Source organism: Astyanax mexicanus, chromosome 17 (genome assembly GCF_023375975.1).
Source record: "Astyanax mexicanus isolate ESR-SI-001 chromosome 17, AstMex3_surface, whole genome shotgun sequence".
Taxonomy (NCBI): domain Eukaryota; kingdom Metazoa; phylum Chordata; class Actinopteri; order Characiformes; family Acestrorhamphidae; genus Astyanax; species Astyanax mexicanus.
The window spans coordinates 14,472,168-14,496,775 of record NC_064424.1 but is presented as its reverse complement, the minus strand read 5'-3'; the positions used below and the strand labels follow the sequence as shown (position 1 = coordinate 14,496,775).

Below are 24,608 nucleotides of genomic sequence, written 5' to 3'. Positions count from 1 at the left end.
ATTTCAGATAAAAAAAAAATATATATTTTTTCTAGCTTAATCATTTATTTTATGTCCTGCATGTCTCCACTCTGTCATGGCAAAGTACACGATGGGGTAGTCAATTAAAGGGTGCAATATCTGAGCAAAAATGTACAGAATTGCAAACATTTTGAATTGTTCATGGCGACATTCTGTTCTATTTTAAAGATACATTTTGATGTATCTTTTAAAGCTTAAGCTTTACCTTAAATAACAATGAAGACATGAGAAATATTAAGTAAAATTACGTTTTTAATTGTTCAAAAGAATTCCACCTTTGAGCAGTAGTGTATGTTGAATAATAATTTGCTCCTTGTAAATAACCCATGTCTCCAGGCTGGAGCAGCGGAATGAGGACCTCCAGGGGCAGGTGTTGGGACTGCGGGCTTCTCTGGAGCAGCAAAGGCACTGGGCGAGTGCAGCAGAAATAAAGATGAGGAACGTGGAACGAGCCAGAGCGGACGCAGACCGGCGCAACACCACACTGCAGAGAGAGATGGAGCAGTTCTTTCATACTTTTGGAGAACTCAACTCAGAGGCCCGTAAAACAGAGCGCATCATTCAAAGCGTTTGACTGCCAAACACTGCCACCAGTCTCTGTTACTGGTTTTGGATGGTCTGAGACTGCAGTTCTTAAACTGGGGGCTTGATGGGAAACAAAAAAAGTGGTATTTGATGGTAAAGGTAGTTGAAAACCTGGTCATTCACGTTGAAGGATCTTTATCAAACACTCAACAACAAAAAAAAGTGCTGCCTCTGATTTTGGTCACTTTGGTCTTGCTGGTCGTGGTGGTTTATCATGCTTGTAGACTGGCTAAACCAGTAAATCACTGGTCAAAATCTAAGTTGGTCAACCAGCTTTACCAGCATGGAACTACCCTGCTGTAAAAATCAGCATGAACGATCATAAATTGATGATTATGGGTAGTAGGGGGAGTTCAAAGTTTTAAATGTGAGATATTTTAAATATAAAGCAACTGTGTCAAAATGTCTAGTTTAAGCTGGTGACTTGTACTGGAAAACTGTAAAAGTGTCTTAAGTGTCTTAAGCCCTATCCGGACAGGCTTAGTTTCTCGGGGGACGTCTGTGAAAAATATTTCACACTTCTACTCAGTGATAAAACACCTGCATTCGGAATGCAATAAAAAAAAAAAAAAACAGGAGGACGAGTGAGTTTTTTGGTTTTCTCAGTCACATGACCTCACGTTCAGTAGCTCCTCCATTTCCACTCGCTTTTGTGTTTACGTGGATCTCTGTGGAAACGCGCGCCAAAAGTGTAATTACGGTGCGTGTCAGTGGACAAATAGCTATTTTATTAAACGCGACAACCACGTTCAGCGAGTTCAGCGAAAACCAGTAGGTGATTCTGCCTGTAATTTTTTTCAGAGGACGTCTGAGAAAAACACATACATGGTCGTTCCGGACGGAAATAAAATCACCCCCATAAAAGGGAAAATTACCCCAGGACTCCCTGAGAAACAAATTCTGTCCGAATAGGGCTTTAGGCTTGCAGCAATAAAAAAAGAAATAGCCTTCTGCCTCCCTCAGGAGAAGGCCTGAGTGTTTCAAGTATTCAAGTAGTGCAGGTGCTAAGAACAGAGTAGAAACCAGGTGGACCAGCATGATCATCATGAAACAGCTGACTGTCTGAAAGATGGATTTTGTTAATCAGGTATTCAGAGAGAATGGAACAACCCAAAAGATGGGTTAGACATAGTTCTAGCAAGCATGGAAGTAGGGGAAAAAATTAAGACAGGACTTTTTATGAAGTATTAATGTATTGACTCTATATCTGAAGCTGGTGCTTTCATGGAAATTTTACTTATATTTAGGAATAACCTAACCTGTTAATAAATTCCATTCAAATTCATATGTATATACACACACACAGACACACCATGAAACCTGCTATGCATTTATACAGAAATAAAAAACATATATAAGAAATGTTGAACCAGCACATCATTAAAATTTTTCTTTTTATTTGGCCAGCTGTTACAGATGTTTGTTCTTTTTCTCTTATACAGAAAACTGGATTAGACTCTCCATTGTAGTACATGGTAGTTGGATCCTGTTTGAGATTTTGCATATGTTTCAGACATTTCAGGGTTGCGTGGCAGGAGCTCCAAAGAACTTTTACTCTCGAGAGCCTGCCAAGAGCGAATCCGTACATGACACGACAACACAAACCACACAAAAAGCAATACGGACATACTCGTACATAGCAGGTAAGATATTAACTCTTCAGGTTTTGTCCAAGGCTTTAAAATGGAGATATATAGTCTTAAAAACCAAAACAAACAAACAAAAAACAGAACTGCTGCTGGAAGAGTTCACTGATGGTAAATGCAGACCAAAAAAAAAAAGTAAAAAAAAAAAATCTTGATCCATCTTTAGCAAAGTGACAGTCATACAGACACACACCCTATCCCACATGGGCAACAGGAAAACCGGAAAACCGAAAGGAAGAAAAGCCCTTAAGAAAGTTGGTGGCCAGCTTGTTCTGTATCATTAAGAAGAATTTAATACCACTGCAGTGCACTTTTTTTGTTCATTACAGAACTGGATGTTTGCAGAAAATTTTGATTCTACACTTATATGCAAGTTTACCAGTGCTAATCCAACGCTTTACGCAAAAAAAAAAGAAAAGAAAAAAAAAATCACAATGCTATATTGCATTATTTGAATACAGTATTACCATGCTACTATTATGAGAAGCAGCACCTGCTGAGGTCTCACACACCTACATGTCTCATTCAGATGCTAGTAGATCAAAACAAAATAAAACAAAACAAATTAAATAAAGGTGCATGATTTTACAGCAATTTTAATTGCATGATGCCAAATATGGGAGTATCTTAAAGAGCATTTAAAGACTAAACATTGTTTTCAATGTTTTCTTTTTTTTTTAACTTTACATACATGCTCCTTGCTGCTGCTTATTGTAAACAATCCAACCCTGGCTAGGGTGCCCCCACGAGGTTAGAAATATTACTGAAACTCCTATTCAATTTCTGTACTGATGACATTTCATATTTCAGAAGTAAAAAGATTTATCGTGGTGTATCACACTGTTAAACTGCAAGTGTAAAGAACTTTAACACCTTCCAAATTTTAACATGCCATAACGTGCATTTTTCAACTGTGCAGAGAGGGCAGGAGACCAGCAGATATTGAGGGTGGATTATACTTTTTAAGGCATGATAAATGGTCACGATCCTTAGATCACACTTCTAGTATATCAGTTAGTGAAGGGCCAATCTTGCAGTCTGATAGAGCCCATATATAGTCCATTGCAGGAGGCCAAAGTCACACCCACACACACAAATACATGTACACCACCTTAAGTCCAAGTACTGATGAGTCCGTTGTGAAGCCTCCAGTCAGTCATTAAAATCTGGGAGTTTTTTTTTTAAACATAGTTGTCCTTATGTTTTGCAATCCCAACACTTGCATTAAAGCAATTCATCATGGAGCTCTGTGGCATCAGGCTTTTTCCATCACACAACAGAATAGCTCTGGGTTATGTTTATTTTTCTCCGATTTTTCTCCATGTTCATTTCTGAGTCATACCTTCGAGCTTCTCATTTCAGAGTGGAAAACAAAGATGAAAACTGGATGACCGAAGACCCACAAGGTGATGTCTTGTTTACTGAGTACCGCACACTGTGGTGATCCAAGGTGAAAGGGCTTGAATCCACTGACACTTGCTGTAGTTATGCCACTGAATAAGCAATGACTGCAGAATACACAGAATGGAGGGGTTTCTTTCCCTCACTGTACAAGAATAAAGAAATGTTAAAAAAAACATTTTTGTTTTAGTAAAAACTGCTTTAAAGTCATTCACAAGAAGAAACGATTCGTACAACATTCGCACAGGTTTCTCAAATTTGAGAAAATGAAAAAAGGCAATGGTTAGCTTTCAGCTCATGCAGCGAGATCTACAATCTTCAGAAATTGTTCATAAGTTGTTTTTGGAATGATACCAAACCGAATAAGGTTTGTTCACTATTTCCACAGTTTTAGCGTTTGTCTTCAACGTATGTACGTCACACAGCATACGATCACTTACCATTCTTATGTGCAAGTTTTTTTTCTTTCCTCATGTAAGAAATCCATTTTCCAAGAACTGTTTCAAAACAAAGTATGCTTAAACTATACAGTACTTGTGCTAAATCATATTTCGAGAAGCCATAAAATCAGAATCCCACAACACAGAAGAAAGTTGAACATTTACACAATCTATATATACCTATATACTTATATACATGGCTACACCCTATATGAGTGAGATGCATCATCATCAAGTTTCTGCTTAAAAACAAAGTGTACTGTGTCTATATACAGAGGCAGGCACTACCATTTGTTATAGGTGTTATTCAGGCATATGCAGAGGGTCTGTAGTCGTCGTTTTCTTAATTTTTCAAGGTAAGCAACATGCATCAATACTTTAAAAACTTGAGTACTGAAACTTTTACAGAACGGGGAGCGTGCTATTATTTAGCCTGTTCCACGAGTGTCTGTCTGTGCTTGTTTTGGTGAATGACATGAAAGGCAATATCAGTTGAGAGAAAGAGAGAGAGAAAGAAAGAGAGAGCAAGAGAAAAAGAAAGAAAGGGTGACTAAAGGACTGACTGTCCATGGTGCCACCACTTAATGAAATCAGTTCTACCAAAAATAATTTTTGAAGATTTTTTGAAAAAGTCCCACACTTTTAAAAGTTAAAGATGCTACAAAGTCTTTCTGAGTGATGTCATAGAATAACTATTTCTGGGTCCATAAAAAAAAAGCTGTGAACAAGAAGAATGTTTTAATCAGAAAACAAATTTCTGTAACCCTCATACGTTTTTTTTTATCCAATTCTTATTTTAGTACCCAATTTTCTCCCCAATTTAGCTGAACCAATAAACCCACCCACATACTATGTATCTCTTACTATGAGGGTAAAGACTACTAACACATGCTACCTCCGATACATCCACCACCAATGCAGCATCACTAGGCAGCCAATACAGTCAGAGGAAAGCACCTAATCCCTAGCTCTGATACAACGGCTAACAAACACCTGTGATGGCCAGCATCATGATGGCAGTCATTAGAAGAGAGAGTGCCATCTACCCACCCAGAGAGAGAGCAGAGCCAACTGTGTTCTCTCAGACTTCGACTGCTGATGGTGAAGCAACGTGACCTGGAATTCAAACCCCTGATACTTAGGTCACAGTAACAGCTCCTTATTCTGCTGAGGCAATGCTCTTTATTGAACCAAAAATGGTACTTCTAAAACACTGCTCAAATAGACTTCGTAGCAGAGAAAGTAACTTAAAAAAAATATTTTAAAAAATCTGAGAGCAAACTGTAAAAGTGAGCTACATTTAGCACATCACCATTGAGTGCAAGTTGGTGGGTATGCCATAACCTAAAGTACTTGTTCAAATTCTCTACATTACCATTACATTTAATTTCATTAGCGCAAGAACATCCTCAACACAGTGACTGATACGAGCACATAGAGTATCTATAGAATTTGATGGAGTGTCATCTAGCCTACATGCTCAACTAGGAAATTTACTAGTCAAGCAGCATAAATGTGTTAAAAAAAAAAGCAAAAAAAAAAAAGCAAAGAAACCAAACTGGGAAAAAAGATAGACATTCATTTTTCCTCATCTTGAAGGTGGAAAAAAAAACAAAGAACTCAGTAATCAACAAGAGCCCCACTGATTCAGTCAGACTTCCACAGTCTGGACCAAATCAAGGACCACAATGCCATCTGGAAAAATGTGGGCGAGACGAGGCATTAGAGAAGTAAGAGAGAATGAATAAAAGAGAGAGAAAAATAGGGAAAGAGAAAGAGAAACAGAGAAGAGAGAGAAAGAACTATGGGGTGGGGAGAGGCTCACTGTCACTCCTCAAGCCCCCCGGCAATGGTGTCGATGCAGGAACTGTCTGTGTCGGAAGCCAGCGTCTGCTCAGTGGACATGGAGGAGATGTCATTAATGGAGGAGGACTGAGAGGCTGTAGCACTGCTGTTCACCACTCCATCTACTGCAAATAACAAAATAGATCACAGACACGCACACACACAGTCAAATACTCATATTTGGAAACACAGCACAGACATGAAGCAGGGATTGGGTAGGTGGGTGGAGGGGGGTGGATGGGGTGAATTTGGCTCTTAGGTCATCAATGACTCACCTAAGCATTCCTCCTTAAGAACACCATTCTTGTTCCTCTCCTCCCAGTCCATAACCTCTTTATAGATTAGCTCTAGACACAGGCAGAGAAAGTGAATGACCATATTAGGAAGACCGAGATTATCAGTGATTTAGCACATTAAAGCAATGCCTTGCCAAAAATCCAATTTGACTAATCCTCCCTTATCCCAAAAGCAGCATATTAAGCCAGAACATGATTGAGTTTGCCTCTTTTGTTAGGGAGACTACTAAAGTTACACTTGACAAACCACCATTTTTGCCTTAAAATGTGACACAGAACAGATTTTTCCGATCAGACTAGAGTCATTTTTGTAGGCATGCAAAACAGATGGCATGAACAATCAGATCTAGGTCTGCTTTATGAATTGATTTTTCTAGTTTTCAGATAAACTCCTTATATAACAACACACTCAAACTGAAATACCTGTACACAGCAACAAAGAGAGTAATTAATCTGCAGACTATGCTCACGTGACATTATTAAACTGGAGGCAGAGCAAGGAACAGTAAGGTAGAAGTCCTCAATATACAACACACACAAAATCGCTTCTTAGCCTGGAAAAAATTAGTGCAGCCAAACCAAGTGCTGAAAAAAATCAGTATCAAGATATTCAATCCCATTTTCGCACATAACATTTTTTGTCAAAGTCGTTGCACCCCTAGGCAAACAAGTTGTCATGCATCTTTAGGGGGGACATGAGCCACCATGTGTGTCATCTCCATCAATCATTAACCAAAATGCTGGCCAAGGCCTCTTTTAATTGAGATCACTTAATTATTGTTATTAATAAATTAGTGTTCCCCTAAGGTGTCCAATTTGTCGTAAATGTGTCCCAAGGTGTCCTAAGCTGTCCAATGACATTGCATTAACAGTAGTTTGAAAAGATGTGGCATTCCAGCGTCATGTGACCTTGATTAAGAATATGCTAGAGTTCATAGAGTTATATACACGTGTGTGTAAGGATCAAGGCATACAATTTGCACAAAGCTAATTTAGGTGGCTTCATAGCCCATTAGCCTCATAGCTCCAGCTCATAACTACAGAAACAAACTTCAGCTGATCATGTTTACCCATATTTATTCAAATAGAAAAATGGTTATTTATGTTTTGTGCTGATTTTGTCATTTTAACCAGAAAAGTCTCTACCTTTCCATTGTTCTATGCTGTGTTCTCTCTCCTCCAGCTGCTTGTCTGAGATCTGAGGTGGAGGCTGCAAATATAAAAAGAGCCATTACAAATCACGACCTGAACCGGCGACGTCTGTCTGGAATAATAAAAAACGTCCTCAGTTTAACAGTGTCAAAGGGAAAGGACAATTCGGTGCGAGAGTAGGGGGGGCATGTACTGACCGCATCGGCCTCGGCTGGGTCGTACCAAACGTGAATGTAGGGGTGGTTAAGGGCCTCCTGTACTGAGATGCGGCACTCCGGATCAATCACCAACATCTTCGAGAGCAGGTCCCGAGCTTGACTAGCTGTAGAAGGACAGAATTATTGAAATTGAAAATGAGATGAGATGAATGCTGTGAGAGGGATGGGTTATGTAACAGTCAGAGAACAAGATAAACTAGAGAGTGATAAAGCGGCGAGGAAAGAGCGACAGACAGAGAAATGGAATTTGATTGAGAACCAATGCAGCAGAAAGAGCGAGTGAGAGGATAAAAAAATGAGGAATGGCAGTCTTACTCTTGAGCTTGTCATGTTCAGTCTCTGAAGGAAAAGCCCAGTCAGGGAAGAGCTCACTAAAGCTGACTCCAGGAAACTGGGGCTTGTTCATTACGTAGTTCCTTACTGTCTCCATTAAACGGTTCATGAACTCTAGAGAAGGAGTGCCCAGCACCTCGATTACCTTATTCCACTGGTCAATATCTGTCAGGAGCTGAGTTAAGAATCTTTACATTGTATTATAATACAAAAAAAACACATAACCCAGATTAAGCCTAATAAGGCTAGAGAAAAACACAACGTCAAAGGTAAACCATACATTACTGATATTACATCTGTGGGCAGCAATCTGGTCCCTAGTATATACTATATATATATATATATTTAATACTACATATATATATATATATATATATATATATAATATTATTATATTATTATAATATATATACTAGGAAGTAACAAAACAAACAAACTAAAGATTTAATACTCAAGAATCATGCACTCAAACTCTGGATGATTAAGATAACTGGTTGTACTTATAATAAAATTTATATTTACAATATACCCCATTTCATAAGCAACTATTACACATCAGGTTAGATAACTTGATAAAATTCTAAAAACATATGCAATAATTACAAAATTACAGTACATTATATCTGTGAAAATCTACCAGTTGTTGCAAAAATATCTAAATGTATCCTTTTTTGCAAAGTGAAGAGAAGCAAATGTACAAGAAAAAGCCACGTCAACAAAATACAGAAATGTTTCCGTCTTCTCTGGGCTAAAACTAACTGAGGCAAAATGAGAAACTTGTGATCAGATAAATCAAATTTACCGCTTTTTTATTTATTTATTTATTTATTTTTTTTAGAATTTATAGATCCATTATGACCATTACGCTTCGAAACACAGTTAAAAACCCTGCACTGTTAATGCTGAACAATGCAGTAACTCTAAGACAAAATACACTCCTATCTGTTGTTAAAAAAGGATGATACACAATGGTAGACATTTCCCCAACTTTCTGAGCTGTAGCCATTAAGTTCTAAATGGATTAATGTTTTTCACAAAAAGATAAAATTTATAAATAAATAAATAGTTGGTGCAAGTGTCACTTCTGATTTTATGCCTTCTGAAAAACACGTCATCTTTTGCTCATGTAACTATTCATAGAAACAAATAGGGGTGCCACGATTTTTGCATGCCACTGTATAATACCTGACAATTGAAATATGACAAGAGATTCCAATCCATTTACAAACTGTACAAAAAGTCTCAGTCTCAGGCACAGTTTATCATCTATATCTAGACGGACATGGCTGAGTGTGGAATGTGTTCTGTGGAAAATAATCTATATTTAGGTGCAGTACGTAATATTTTTTGCATGACACATATTTTAAGCGTAAGAGTAGGTCAGAAATACAGATCACCATTTAATGATTTTGGGGTTTAGGCCCAAATAAATGAAGCATGTTTAGTCCTAATTACAAGGAACAAACATGTGCATGCACATCTGGCTATTCTTTATTTTACCATTACTGCTGGAATGCTGACTGATAAAATCACCCTTTTACTTGTATTTGTACTTTTATTTGTAGGCATGTTTTTATTTGTTTGAGAGTGTGTTTATGTCCACGAAAGGTTTAAATTACAGCTGAGCACTGGACGATAAAGAAGGATTCTGAACTGAAAAGCAAGCAGCAGCAAGAATACACAAAATAACTATATTTGTTTTTTATCAAGCACAAGCTTAAGCAACTGTGATACAACAGGAAAATCTGTGACTGTAACTGTGGACCATGCAGTGCAGCTTTTCCATAAAGGACTAAACGTTTTTGATCAGGCCAGCCATATTAAATGTAATGCACTGTCTCTACTGTCTCTAGATTATAATTAGGTTAATCAGATATATAAACTGTGATATTGGAACTGTGAGAGATCAAACATACATATATATACACTACCGTTCAAAAGTTTGGGGTCACATTGAAACGTCCTTATTTTTGAAGGAAAAGCACTGTACTTTTCAATGAAGATAACTTCAAACTAGTCCTAACTTTAAACAAATACACTCTGTACATTGCTAATGTGGTAAATGACAATTCTAGCTGCAAATGTCTGGTTTTGGTGCAATATCTACATAGGTGTATAGAGGCCCATTTCCAGCAACTATCACTCCAGTGTTCTAATGGTACAATGTGTTTGCTCATTGGCTCAGAAGGCTAATTGATGATTAGAAAACCCTTGTGCAATCATGTTCACACACCTGAAAACAGTCTAGCTCATTACAGAAGCTACAAAACTGACCTTCCTTTGAGCAGATTGAGTTTCTGGAGCATCACATTTGTGGGGTCAATTAAACGCTCAAAATGGCCAGAAAAAGAGAACTTTCATCTGAAACTCGACAGTCTATTCTTGTTCTTAGAAATGAAGGCTATTCCATGCAAGAAATTGCTAAGAAATTGAAGATTTCCTACAACGGTGTGTACTACTCCCTTCAGAGGACAGCACAAACAGGCTCTAACCAGAGTATAAAAAGAAGTGGGAGGCCGCGTTGCACAACTAAGCAAGAAGATAAGTACATTAGAGTCTCTAGTTTGAGAAACAGACGCCTCACAGGTCCCCAACTGGCATCTTCATTAAATAGTACCCGCAAAACACCAGTGTCAACATCTACAGTGAAGAGGTGGCTGCGGGATTTTGGGCTTCAGGGCAGAGTGGCAAAGAAAAAGCCATATCTGAGACTGGCTAATAAAAGAAAAAGATTAAGATGGGCAAAAGAACACAGACATTGGACAGAGGAAGACTGGAAAAAAGTGTTGTGGACGGATGAATCCAAGTTTGAGGTGTTTGGATCACAAAGAAGAACGTTTGTGAGACGCAGAACAAATGAAAAGATGCTGGAAGAATGCCTGACGCCATCTGTTAAGCATGGTGGAGGTAATGTGATGGTCTGGGGTTGCTTTGGTGCTGGTAAGGTGGGAGATTTGTACAGGGTAAAAGGGATTCTGAATAAGGAAGGCTATCACTCCATTTTGCAACGCCATGCCATACCCAGTGGACAGCGCCTGATCGGAGCCAATTTCGTCCTACAACAGGACAATGACCCTAAACACACCTCCAAATTGTGCAAGAACTATTTACAGCAGAAGCAGGCAGCTGGTATTCTATTGGTAATGGAGTGGCCAGCGCAGTCACCAGATCTGAACCCCATTGAGCTGTTGTGGGAGCAGCTTGACCGTATGGTACGCCAGAAGTGCCCATCCAACCAATCCAACTTGTGGGAGCTGCTTCTAGAAGCGTGGGGTGCAATTTCTCCAGCTTACCTCAACAAATTAACAGCTAGAATGCCAAAGGTGTGCAATGCTGTAATTACTGCGAATGGAGGATTCTTTGATGAAAGCAAAGTTTGATGTAAAAACAATGTTATTTCAAATACAAATCATTATTTCTAACCTTGTCAATGTCTTGACTCTATTTTCTATTCATTTCAAAACGTATGGTGGTGAATAAGTGTGACTTTTCATGGAAAACACAAAATTGTAACACAAAATCGTATATACGTATGTATATATATATATACGTATGTATATATATACACGTCTATACGCATATATATATATATATATATATATATATATATATATATATATATATACACACACACACACACACACATATATATATATATTTCATTTAGCACAAAACAAATGTTTGGCCTACTTACAATGTGACGTCACATTATATACTGATCACAAAATCCATATAAATGTTCTTTAAATTTGCCATTTTGGAGATACATGTGCAATACTAGGCCTGTCCTGATATCTGTTCTTATTTTAACAATAAACTGCCCTGGAAATAATAGCTTAGCTATAATGATATTGTATTTGACACCATTAAAAATATTGTTATAATAAAAGCATAACAAATGTACTTCCAGCAATAAGAATATTAAGAAATTGCAACTGCACAAACTGATCAAATAAAATCACTCTTTTTATATAAAAAAAAAATTGGCCCATTCATCTGCTGTAATGGGCAATATTAAAGTCAAAAAAAGTTATTAAGGAATAAACAAGGCAAATGCTCAGACACTAGACTGGCTGTAATATAAGTTATTGTAACATGATACATGTTACTGGTACTGCTTTTCAATAAGGATGAATGTCAATGTTTTTTTCCTTTTTTTTTTAAAAGATCAGTATCTGAAATCTATGACTGACAAATGTAAACACTGACGGATAAGAGTGAGCTAGCATAAGGAGTCAATCTGTCAACAAATGTTACTGAGGATATATGTTCCATGATAAGTAAGGAAATTATTTAACTAATATAAAAATCTATGTAAAGAAATCATCCATATATGAGGAAAAGATCAATGTTAATTGTATTTTTAGCGTCTGATGTGATCACTGGTTTCATTTACAATAAAGTACATTCTGAATATAAGAGCTTAGCACACTGAGCACAAACTGCACACACAAACAGCTGGTGAATGTATATATGAAAAGAAAGCATATTAAAAGCATCTTTAGATCTTAGGAAGGCCTATGTTCAGTCAATGAGCCATAAAATATTCAACTGAGCTAGAAAGATGCAAAGTAGTCTAGACAGTCTCAAAAGAACACTTAGAGTCCCCTGCTTCCCAGGAGAGTCAAGACTTTGCAAATGTATTCTGCTGCCATCTGTGTGCACAATCCCGCTGCACAGTACTTCAGCAGCTAATCAAAGGAAGTTGCCAACTCGATTCAAACAAACGCCTGTGGGAAAGGAAGTGTATCCTGACACCTTTGGCCTTGTTTCAGAAAGGACACAAAAAGCTACAAAGTGTGTGTTTTAAACCATCCAGCCAACTTCTCAAACACAAGCCACAGTCAAATAAGCAGCAACGTGGGGCTCGGAAAGCTAAAAGGATACGATCAGTGCCTTGGAATATAACACTGCCTTTCACCATTTCCCCCATGATGCAGCCTACTGACCAGATATCCACTGCAAAGACAAATACATTAGCAACAACACATGCAAAACACATTCAAATAGGAGTTTTCTATGTAAATTTCAATGTTAATTTTAATGCTAACACTAATCTAAAGTTTTCTCTGTCCTTTTCTGGGAACAAAATGCATTTTACTTCATTACTATTTAGCAAAAAATATGGACTACATTGTGTAGCTATAATTTTTATATTTATTTGTAGAAAATAATAATTTAACTAAATAAATAATGCAACAAAAATACAAAGTGGAGAATATTTAGTGCATGCACACAAACTGCAAACAAATAATTATACCAAAAATCCCTTCATTTTACAATAAATAGCAACACACAAAAAAGATAGCTTCAAAAACAAACAGCTTTTTTATAGCTTCAAAAAGGATACCAATTTTATTGTGATATGATATACCCTTAATGAAAATGTAAAGGTGTAAGGTCTGGAGAACAAATACAAACACCATTGCTGAGAGGTATTGTTGGACTGAAGAATAGACAAGGGTTTAAATAGGAATGCCACCACTATGCAGCTTTTACAGAGAGTCTTTCTAACTGTAAACTGAGTTCAAACAGCTCAAAATCTATTTGTCAGAGAAATTAGATCTGTCTACATTTCTAACAGAAACAAAAGAAGATCTACTCAACAAAAAATTCAGATCAATTTATTATAGGGAAGTCATGGAAGCCAGCCCTATGGAATTGGCAGGAAGCTTCCTTTATGGGAAGTGACTTCATTACATCGCAAAGGACTGATCGGAACAAACTTATGGGTAGTTCATTTTGTTGTTACCAATGGAAACCCAGCTATAAAGAGACACAATAAATTATCATTAAGTTACCATTCTCTTTGTACTTCATGCCCAAGATGACCTCTGGTGCTCTGTAGTATCTGGTCACCACGTACGGAGTCATCATGAAGTTGGTGCAGGCGGTTCTTGCCAGTCCAAAGTCAAGGATTTTTAAAGTGCAGTCTGATTTCACCACTATGTTGCTGGGCTTCAGGTCCTGAGGGGCAGAACGAAACAGGATGTAATTACACAAGACTGGTCTCCATAGAGATTCTTGTTAAGTACTGCCTGTCATCCTATGAGCAATTCACACACATAATACACACTCGTACCATATGTCCAAAATGAACAAGGCAAAAGCTTACAAAAGCTCAGTTGACTGGCTGTAATATTAGCAGCTGAAACATGAGAAACGCTGCTGGAACTGCTTTTCAGTAAGGACAGGCATTTAATTTTTTTTTATTTCCACATTTTAAAATATCTGATTGTTCAAAAGAACAGTATCTGAATTGTATGAATGAAAAATGTAAATACGGAGAGTCTAGCATCAGCTTATATAGGGAAAGCTACTATACAGTGCAAATTAGCATTTAAATAATTCTAATCATTTATCTGTATGTGCTCAATACAATTATATGTTTTTTTTAGGTGTAGAATGGTCACTAGAATAGATACCAAGTATTTTATTTTTTATATACAGATATGCTTAAAATGTGCATAATACAGGCCTCTTACAATATTTTTTTTAGATTTCAATGTGCAATAATAGTTATTAGTAAAAATGAATTACAGAACAAACGTAGAGACATTAAGTTACTCTATCATTTATCATAAGAATTTCCAGGTAATATCATGTAAATAAAATTGGCTATCTTGACAGATTTAGCTTAAAATAAAAAAAAAATAAAACAGTATCATGATTTGACATTCTGTACCGTTTTCTATCAGTCAAAAACATATGTATCGTACATAATAAGCACTCTTATTCTATAGTCATTGTTATCATCAGTACTAATGAACTATGTCACTTTACACTCTTTAAACACTAAACTCATGCAGACCTTAGTCAGGGTCAAATAAAGCTCTTTACCCTGTGGATGATGCCAGCAGAGTGTAGATGTCTAATCCCACAAAGAATCTGATATAGCAAGTAGGACATCCTCTCATGGTCCAGGTCCATATGGATAACCTGACACAGGCTGGCATCCATCAGCTCCATCACCAGGTACCTGAGAGAATCGAACAACAAAAGTAGGACAGACTGTTCTATAACTATATTTTACTCCATGACTCAGCTTTCCCTCTATACAGAAAAAGTACAAATAAAAACACCCATGAAATGAGTGCATTATCCTTTTGTGTAATTTAATCTGAACATCTGTTTCAGCATTTCTTTGCTTTTACTTTTTTATGTACTTTTAAATAGTCTCTTGAGTATTGTAGACTTTGGCCCATCACAGAGAGTTGGATCCCCATGGTGTTCCAGTTCCAGTGATCACAACTGGCCTTACTATTTCTGAGTGGTTAGGATCTCTCTCTATGTCCATACCTGTCTCTTTAGTTCTCTCTATACATATCTTGTTCATTGCTCACAAGTAGTCTTAACTTCACTGAATATAAAGCATATTTTGCATGTGCGTGCAGTTTTTAAAGATCAAAAAAGTCATATGAATCAAGAATCTTTCATATTTTAGAACTGCAACTGGGCAGCATGATCTAAACTCATATTAAATTTTAACAACAGACTTATGTAATTATTTAGAATTTATTAGATATTATATATTAGATTTGGCAACAAATTAAATCTAAAAAGTTTAACTTATTGGAAAGTATTTATAGACAAGTAAATTCATATGTACCGGTACACTACACACCACATTATCTATCTGTACCCAGGGATGGTAAGTTACAGCCTCAGCAAGTCTATGAATATGAATAACCCCACCTGGGCTCTAAGAAAACAACTTCCTGAAGCAGTTAAAAACCCCCAAAAGAACACACCATCTGACACGCACAGTAAGCATAAAATTATATAAATAAACAAATCAGCTTACAAGTCCTGGAACTCCTCCAAGGATTTCTGAGGTGTGAAGACATTCAGCAAATGAATGATCTGCGGAGAGAAGAGAGAAAGATAAGAGACAAACGTTGGAGTCGGATGAGCTAATCGGCCTGAGGAGTGAATGTGGGGGCGGTGGACGCGTACATTTTTGTGATTGACGCATTTGAGCAGCACCAGTTCTCTGTAGGCTCTCTTGGCATGAGTCTGGTTCTGAAAAGGTCGACTAAGCTTCTTTACAGCTACTGGGATGCCCAGGACAGTGTCCAAAGCAGAGCTGCAGACAACAGATTAGAAAAGAGGACACAGGAGATTATTCTTCAGCACAATCATCATCATCATCATCATCATCATCATCATCACGATTACTAGAGATGCAGAATGCCAGACTGACATAATTTTAACAATAAATGAACTTTTATTCAATAATAACTTGTACAATGCTTGATTCTGTCAGTGTGATTTGGGACAAATCTTAGAAAGGTTATCAAACCTAAAATACTACAGAATATGCTATAATATGCAATTTCATTCACTCATCAAAAAAACTTTCTAGAAGGAAGAAGGAAGTTACCACTGCAATTATCTTCAGAAAGATGATGTATAAAGCAAGACATCTGGGCATGAACTTGTACAGTTTCCTAATGGGGTCCTGCTATAATTCATCCCATACAACTTCATTCTACATTTCCAAAGTTACTGCAGCTTTTGCAGTTGGGGTACAGTGTTGACAGTGCATCCAATAGCATTCCACACATTTTTCAATCAGGCATAGGTCTTGCGATGCATGTGGCTACGACACAGTATCTATATATCTGAGGTGGCAGCAGTATGCGGACAGCATTGTCCTGTTTAAATAAGCGTACAATAGTGATCAATCAGAAAAGGTAGGGTCACTGGTTTTAGGACCTTATTAATGTAACTTTGGGCACTATATAAAACCGCACCACAGCCTATGACAGTATAACAAGGTTTCCACCAATAAACAACCCAAATGCACATGCAACAAACTAAAGCATTATCAACACTGTTTCTACACTTTAAACACTAGTATATTTCAGCAGCAGAATGCAGTGTCCTCTACTCTCATGACTAATAAAAAAATCACATCCCTCCTTTTCAACAGAGACGAGTCACTAGTATGAACAAGCTGAGCTGGGGGAGGTGACATGCTGGCAGTGCTGTAAAAGCCCACTCACCAGACGATGCCCTGCGCTCCAGAACCAATGGCACGGAGCTGCTGGTACCGCCGCAGCACCGTGAAGGTGGAGTCGCCCACCTGCACACTGTAGAAGTGCCCCTCCCCTTCAGTCATGGCTCCGCCCACTCAGTGCTCCTGGACAAATCAGACCTGAGAGCAGAGAGGAAGAGGAAGAAGAAAAGAAGGATAGAGAAAGATGAAACACTTGCTGAGAGAGACTGTTCTAGTTTGCTCACTCGCTCTCGGCTGGGTTGACTGTCTCGGGGCTGTGTGTAGGAGAGGAGAGGACACTGGGAATGACTCATACAGACAGAACCAGACATACGGCATCACTGACATCATCGAGAGGCGCACGACAAATGTCACCTAGAAACCAATATTACGAGCCAATTAAAAAACACAGGACAAAAAAAACTTATTGGTGGAAGCATCTTTGCACACATATGATTCACTAATGGTCAAGCGAGCATCATATTCAACCATCTTCTAATCAGTAAAGATAAAGTCAAGTGGCTTAATTTTTTTTATTAAGATGATCGTAATACCAATATTCCCTACTTTTTGGTAAACTGGGCCTGACCTACACCTGTCTTATACAGTATATAGATTTCAGTTGATTAGAACAGAAATCATACCTACTGGAAACTACAACAGAAGCCACCAGAAAGAAGACAAATATCTACAGTAAACATTAACCTACTTATGTTTTTGGTTAAAGGTGATGTGTATGTACAATTAAAAATAAATTGAGTGGTGAATAATTACTTTCATTTGCTGTGTAAAAACTTAGGACATGCATAAAGACACACCAGACACATTAAAACACAAGCTTCGCATAAACAAAGATCAGACTAAATCACAACAGTTGTAAAGAAAAAACACTTAATTAGACCAGAATTACACCTTATTTTATAAAATGCATCAGTTAAAGCTTCTGAATGGGGTGCTAAAGATTTTTTGTTTTATTTTGGTGTTAAGTTCAAATATTAAGAATTGTAAAAAGCACTTTTAAGTTGTAAACTTGTATAGTGTATTCTTTCAGTGAGATAATTTTGGAGATTAGAGTAGCTTTTCAGAGGGAGGAATTTGTAGGAATATTATGGCATTCCTGATGCATCCCTTGATAACAGAAAACCATAGCCTTTGATACTTACAGAACTGCCAGAGGATGCAGACATGCATTTCTCACTCCTACTGCTTAAAGTTGCCAAACGACATATTTATTGGGTATTTTAAGTTGCTCTATGACGTAGTTTTGCTAGTGGGCTAGGTGTATGCAAATTTGGGGGGGAATTAATATAATGAGACTGTTACGTAAAGTGTTGTTAAAAGACATGATTTAAAATTGTCTGTTCATGTTTATTTGTACCATTTCAGGGACATATTTGTTCACATTACAGGAAGATACAGCTTGTTTAGGTATAAATGTCGCATTAAGACAGACAAATTTGATCCAAGCAAAAAAAATCTGAATTGACTGACGCTGTAATTTGATCATAGCCCAAAGTAAACATTGGAATTTCACAAAGATATTTACAGAACTTAATGTTTTCTATTCCTTTAAGTACAAATAAGTGTCTGTGACAACCGCCAGCACATTATACATGCAACAGAAAGAGTTGGCTGAAAAATTAAAAATGCTGGAGCATCAGCCCAAAATTTCATCACACACAAAAAAAAAACTTCCTGACGATTAGCAGTGCTTGAGACATACACAAACACAGCACAGTGGTATGATTTCACCAGGCCCTTCCTTCTCTTCCTGGAGTTTACGTAATAGTGAAAAACTGATTAGGCTCAGCACGATGCCCTTCTCCAGCTTTCCCTTCCCTATAAAACTGTCTCTTCTCTTCCTCTCAAACTTAGACGTCTTATCTCAGTTCAGACTCTCTCTTCTTTTCTTCAGATACCGTCCCCTTCATATCCCCTCTCTGTATGTACACTCTTTCCTCATACTGCAGCATCACTTTAAACCAACCCTTAGTGCAACAGACAGCTACAACTTTCGGCCGGGCTTCCACTTGCTTCCTTTAACTACCTTTTTTCTTCCACTGTTCACTGACATCATCTCCCAGACTGTCACAGGGAGTTAAGTCTTCTGCGACTCAATTTTGATTCTTCTTTCTTTCACTGCTTTTCTTCATCTCAGAACAGTGAAGCGGAGAGCGTCATCCCAACAGGAAACAAGCCCTGTTTTTCATGCGCTGGTGCCTTTTGATTTCAGCGTGTTTTCAGAAGCTTAGAAATATAGTGCATCAACAGTTAGGGCACTTCCATAGAGAAAATCACGCCCCCTTCCCCTTCCTCATTCACCAATTTAGCATTTCATCTACTCTGCTGTTTTCCAACTGTTTTAAAGACAGTCCTCTGGCATTCTACAATTCATCTATCTTAGAGACTTTAAGAATGTAGGCTAGTGCAATGCATAGCAATTTCACCATATTCTGTCTCTGATTCTACCTAGAAACTGCAAAAAATACAAAGAGGGTCCAGCTGAAGGACTTGGCTTAACACAAATTTAAGCAAAAACCCAATTAGCATTTCCACACTCGCCACAGCCTTAACGACATAAGCTGCAGCTTTGCGAAAGGTTAGCCTCTGCTCCCTCTCTCCTTAAGGCCCTCTGATCCAGTATGGAGATGGATGAACATAATCAGGTTAAAGAGAGCTCTATAATCCAATATCTTAATGGAGCTGGTCCTGCCTACAGCCAGCCTGTCATGGCATCACTTTTACAGTAGGAAATTAAGCAGCAGAGCCAAGAGCACACAGATCAATAAGAAAAACTGTAACTGACCAACATGTATTGTGGTATCATGTTGCTTCCGACTAATGCATGACCAATAACTGAATAGCAAAAAAGGCAACAGGGGTTATCATGACACCGCAGTTGTGTTTTCAATACAGAATACTGCAAATGTTCTATAATAAAGCTTACAAAACTAAACTAAGGTCATAAAAAGTAATACAAAAAAAAAACAATTAATCCCAAAATCCTGATACAACACTGCAAAAACATGACAATGTGCAATATGGAAATTCAACAATGTATTGGTGAGAATAAAACCATATCACTACAATATCACTACAATATGGAGCTGGTATGTGGTCCAATGATAACGAAAGGGTGGAAGAATCAATCAGCTACATATTATTATTGACAGTTTATTAGCCAAAATATGTGATGAACGATAAGCAGATAATTTTGAGGACTTGATTAAATCATATAATTCATATTTTTGCAAGCAGCTCTTTGCAAGGTCCCATGATCTGCAGTTTCTTGTTAAACAGCTAGTTGGCTATACAGACCTGACACATCGCTGCAGAACCCCATAATAGCCAGTGCTGAATTCTGCTGAAAGTGCTGAATGTTTTGTGCTGCTTAAAGGAAGCTGAATAAAGTTTTTTTTACACAATCTACTGGTTACCATTTTCAAAGAGACCTTCAGTCAGGTTGGCATAGTATCAAAACACAGCAGAGCTAGCAAACATCGCTAACAATAGAATAGCTGGATTTTATATATGGTTGATTCCAAAAAGTAAAGTACATTGCTTCTTGAAACACATCAGAAAAATTACAAATTTAAAATGACAAAAATTACAAAAGCTTGATGATGCATTGCCATTGCAGTGTAATGTGTCTTGGTGTTGTTTGATGGTTGGCAAACTCAGACTGTTCTCAGACTCAGAGTCTGTGCACCTCACAAACAACCTGATTCTCCCTATAAGAAATCTACTAGAAAATCTACTATGGCCCACTAACACAGGCTATTGTAAAAAGAATGTACATTGCACCCTCAGCTTTAGTGTTAGCAATTTGTTTAAAGAAATAGAGTTAGTCTAGGTTGAGTCATAGAGGCACAGTGAGTCACAAAAAAACAAGGTTAAATTCAGTTATTAATCAGATATTCAAGACGCCCTACTTTAGAATGTGTCTGCTTAACTACAGCACAGTCATTGCTAATTTAACTGTGTTAGAAATGCCACACTATTTACACAGATAATGCTATGTTATTTACACAAACAAAAATCTGTGCTGTCTCTCTCACACACACACACACACACACACACACACTCTTACAAGCTGCTCTCGTCTTGACTGTGTACTTCTTGGCCACTCTTATCTTTCTGAAGCTGCATGGCAGGGGAAAAGAAAAATCCTTGGGCAAGATGCTGCCATAAAACAACACTCTTTCTCTCTCTCCATCTCCCTGCATCACAGCCACCAGGCACAGCCGTCCATGCTGAATTACACCCATCCTCGCCTGGACCTCCAGTGCTGAATCATTGAGCGATAGATAGGCACTCTGCAGCAAACAGGTCTCCCCTCGCCTCCACTTCGGCTGCTCCATGCCCATATTTTCCTGTTCGTCTGGGAGTGGAGGACACAGACATTTTTATTTATTTTTTTTTACACAGCCTTGTCTTTTACAGCTAAGCTACAGCCTGATAAGCGAGCCAATTCAAATTCAGTCGGGGTGGTTGTCTGCTGGGGCAGCCAATATGTGGAACAGAAGAGGTCGGAAATTGAGAACATGGTGAGATAGCTTTAATGTACGAGTTTTAAAATCCAAATGTGATGAAAAACAAGCCCAAATGCCTTCTCTAAGTCACACACACACATACACAGACGAACACACGCATGCCCAAAGGATATTACGCCATACTCCCAAAAAGAAGCAGAAGCAGTGGTCAGCGTGAAGAGCTCCAGGGTATGCACTATGCAGATCATTTGGTGACCTAAAAAGGCCCCACAGACTTTCAGCCAGAGCTGCTGTACGTTATCTCCACCCTCAGTGCCATCTTATCCCTCCTGAGCCATGATTAAATCTGACTCAACATTTCAAATTGTGATCAATAATGAAACGTGATTCCAAACACAACCAAACCCACCCACAGATGGTGGCAGCACACTGCAAGTAGCCACCAGTATGGTGTATGACAGCACATATAAACCTTTAAAATGTTCTAAAATTAAATATGCTGACATCATTGGTGAGACAATATCAATCACAGTGACAGAGTAACTGACTTACAGAATGGACCAGTTCACACCATTTAATTGCTTGCAAGTTTGTTTTAATTAAAAGGTTCTATTTTTGTGTCATTACTCATCTGTATATATTTCAGATATCTGCAGTTTATTTTTAGGCCATGTTGGTTACAGTGTGTTATACTCTTGATATGATTATCACAACTTTTTTGGGCAGAGTTTCATGCATTTTGGCAGCAGATTTTAAAACAGGTTTTGGCTAGAAACCACTGTATCGATCTGGCAACCCTGACTGAGGACTGGGCCAGTCTTTCGAAAGCTTTTTCAGAGTGCTGAAAATGCTGATGTAGGATATGTTCCCTAATTAAGGCTCTGATCTTGGATCAGTGGGGATAATTTTGGACCAAGAAACTCTGTAGACCAAGACCAGAGTAACTAGTATATTTCCATTTGCATCTGTTAATTTAGTGTCAGGGCTACACTAAAAATATGTCAAAGTAGTAAGTGAGTGCTGGCTTTCTATCTTTTCACATACATTTCAGCTCCTTTACAGATACATGACAGTCTGTACAGGTTAGCTAATAAACATGAGCTTATATTCCTCTAAAAAATTAATAGAGATCCAAAACATGGCCTTACATTTCATGTAAACCCCAGTAATTCCACATAAACAACTGCCTATTCTAGCTCTTTTTGTTAGCAGCACATTTATACTATAAGGATGTCCTTCACGTTCAGCGGTAACATTACCTGACAGCAAACTCTACTCTAGCAAATACTAAATCTCGCCTGAAGTGAACATGGCTCTCCTCCATCACACTCTAACTAACTGAAAGAGGCAAAAAGAAAAAAACACTTAAGACTGATGTTAACAATAACTTTTTATAGGTGTCCTCTTTAAAATGACAATCTGGATGGTTTGGGTATTTAGAGATCTCTCTGGTGAGAATGTGTAATTGCACAGAGCATGTATTGTGGTACAGCCTACTTTAGAGTCAGAAGAATCTGACAATTTTATTAAGCAATCTTTTTTAGCGTGCCATCTCTTTTCAGTTTTAACCCAAAAACGCCCATAGTGACATATGGGTCACACACATTTTTTTTTTTTTTTAAAGATGTGGAAAATTCTTTACAGAACTTTTTCAGAAAATGTTTTTTTATACATTTTCATCCATTGAACATCCTGAAAGCATCATCACAGGACAGTGTGCGAAAGTATGTTCGTTCATCTGACCTTATTCACAGAATGTATGTGTAGCGGATTAGCTATTGAGATAAAAGTAGTTCCTTTAAAACTGAACTTTTTGCTTTTACCAGTTTAACCGGTATAAATATTTATGAGCAAAAGCCGAAATCCTATTTTTTCTCCCCGCCCACCCCTCCACCGGACTAAAAAACTGTTATACATATAGCTCACATAGCATTCATTGGTACTAGAGACCACAACTAGACATTTTAAAATGAATGGAAAAAAAAACAACGGAATGAGACCTTTAAGAATGCACACACTTTAATTAAATATTTTACGTTTCTGTGTAACTAGTTCTGATACAACTGCAAGAACAAACCTAAAATACAAGTCATCAAATTGTTGTGTCCATTGTTACATCATAATTTTTACCTTAAAATATTAACAGTCATTTTCCCGCAATAAGATAAAACTTGAATGAGATGCTTACTGAAATTATCTGATTCACTTTTGAATTTGGCATTAATATTCAGAAATGGGTGTGGGCTCTTACGGGCTAATTTTGAGTTTCTTTTGATTAAAAAAAAAGCATTCAGTCTCCAAACTCAGCTTTTGAAGACTGAGTTTTTTGTTCTGATACCTCCAGGTTAGCAGTAGGTCTTGTATCAGCACTATTAGCAGTGCTACCAGCAATACCTGTCATGGCCAAAACAAACTCTCAGAAACCTATCAGAAACCTATTCCTTTTAAAAATGAATATATTTTGGCTTTGCAGATGGGCTGCAGAAGCACACTGATGTCATCTATTAGAAAAGTCTGTATCCTCCCTACTAAGAAATACTACTGGTTTTCATTTAAAAGAAAAATATTACAGACTGCTGCTTTAAGAGAAGTTAACTAGCCAGCTAACCGTTGTGTTAAACAGGCGGCTGGTCTTATGGGCGAACGTGGCCTTCAGCCACGGCAGCAGCTCCAGACCAGCACTCTGCAGATGTGTGGCCGCAGCTAACGCGGCACAGCACAGCCCAGCACGCCGCCCAAAGTCGACGTAAACTCCGGCTAAACTACAACAATACACCGCCAGGACGGACAGCCCCCATTCCGTAAGTCCCACAAGGGCGGAAAACAGCGTAGTACCGCAGGGGAGCGCCCTGTTACTCTCATATTAGACGGGAAAACGTTCATTAGCTAGCTCACCTCCTCCTCGTCTGCTCGCGCTCCCCGCTTCACTCCCATACACAGCGGCTGAACAGCAGAGCCTCGGCCGCGGAAGAGTGAGCGGCTCCGGCTGGGCGGTTCACCTCCAGCAGCGGCCAGCGGACCGGTGAGCGGCTCTGCGCCTTCCCCGGGTCTCTCTATAGGGTTTCGGGGTGAAATCCGCGGCTCTGCCGGTGTGTCAGTGGCATGACTGTAGGGCGGCGGTTGGTGGGACAGAGAGTGTGAGAGAGAATGTGTGTCTGTGTGCGCGCGCTCGACAGC

The 24,608-nt window shown here is 38.2% G+C and overlaps 2 protein-coding genes across 8 annotated transcripts in view; one reads left to right on the top strand and one right to left on the bottom strand.

The window, feature by feature from the left end:
- The window catches only part of si:ch211-247j9.1 (rho GTPase-activating protein 24), a 27,776-nt gene extending 25,768 nt beyond the window's left edge, over positions 1 to 2,008 (top strand). For all 5 annotated transcript variants that reach the window (XM_022676165.2, XM_049466298.1, XM_049466297.1 and 2 more), the window contains one exon: positions 358 to 2,008. In XM_022676165.2, the coding sequence (XP_022531886.2) occupies positions 358 to 595 (238 nt within the window). In that variant the 3' untranslated portion in view covers positions 596 to 2,008. The remainder of the gene's footprint in view (positions 1 to 357) is intronic.
- Positions 1,984 to 24,608, bottom strand: mapk9 (mitogen-activated protein kinase 9). Of its 3 annotated transcripts, none has more exons than XM_007244552.4 (12): positions 24,327 to 24,606; positions 16,946 to 17,097; positions 15,894 to 16,023; positions 15,742 to 15,800; positions 14,778 to 14,916; positions 13,739 to 13,904; positions 12,825 to 12,896; positions 7,920 to 8,102; positions 7,584 to 7,708; positions 7,381 to 7,444; positions 6,214 to 6,285; positions 1,984 to 6,060 (listed from the first exon to the last, which is right to left on the bottom strand). In XM_007244552.4, the coding sequence occupies exons 2-12, from the start codon at positions 17,059 to 17,061 to the stop codon at positions 5,921 to 5,923; spliced, it is 1,266 nt and encodes a 421-aa protein (XP_007244614.3). In that variant the 5' UTR covers positions 17,062 to 17,097; positions 24,327 to 24,606; the 3' UTR covers positions 1,984 to 5,920. The 3 variants fall into 3 exon arrangements, with proteins under 3 accessions (XP_007244614.3, XP_007244613.3, XP_049322256.1); XM_007244551.4 differs by having other exon boundaries at positions 1,984 to 6,063; positions 24,327 to 24,605; XM_049466299.1 differs by lacking the exon at positions 12,825 to 12,896 and having other exon boundaries at positions 1,984 to 6,063; positions 24,327 to 24,608.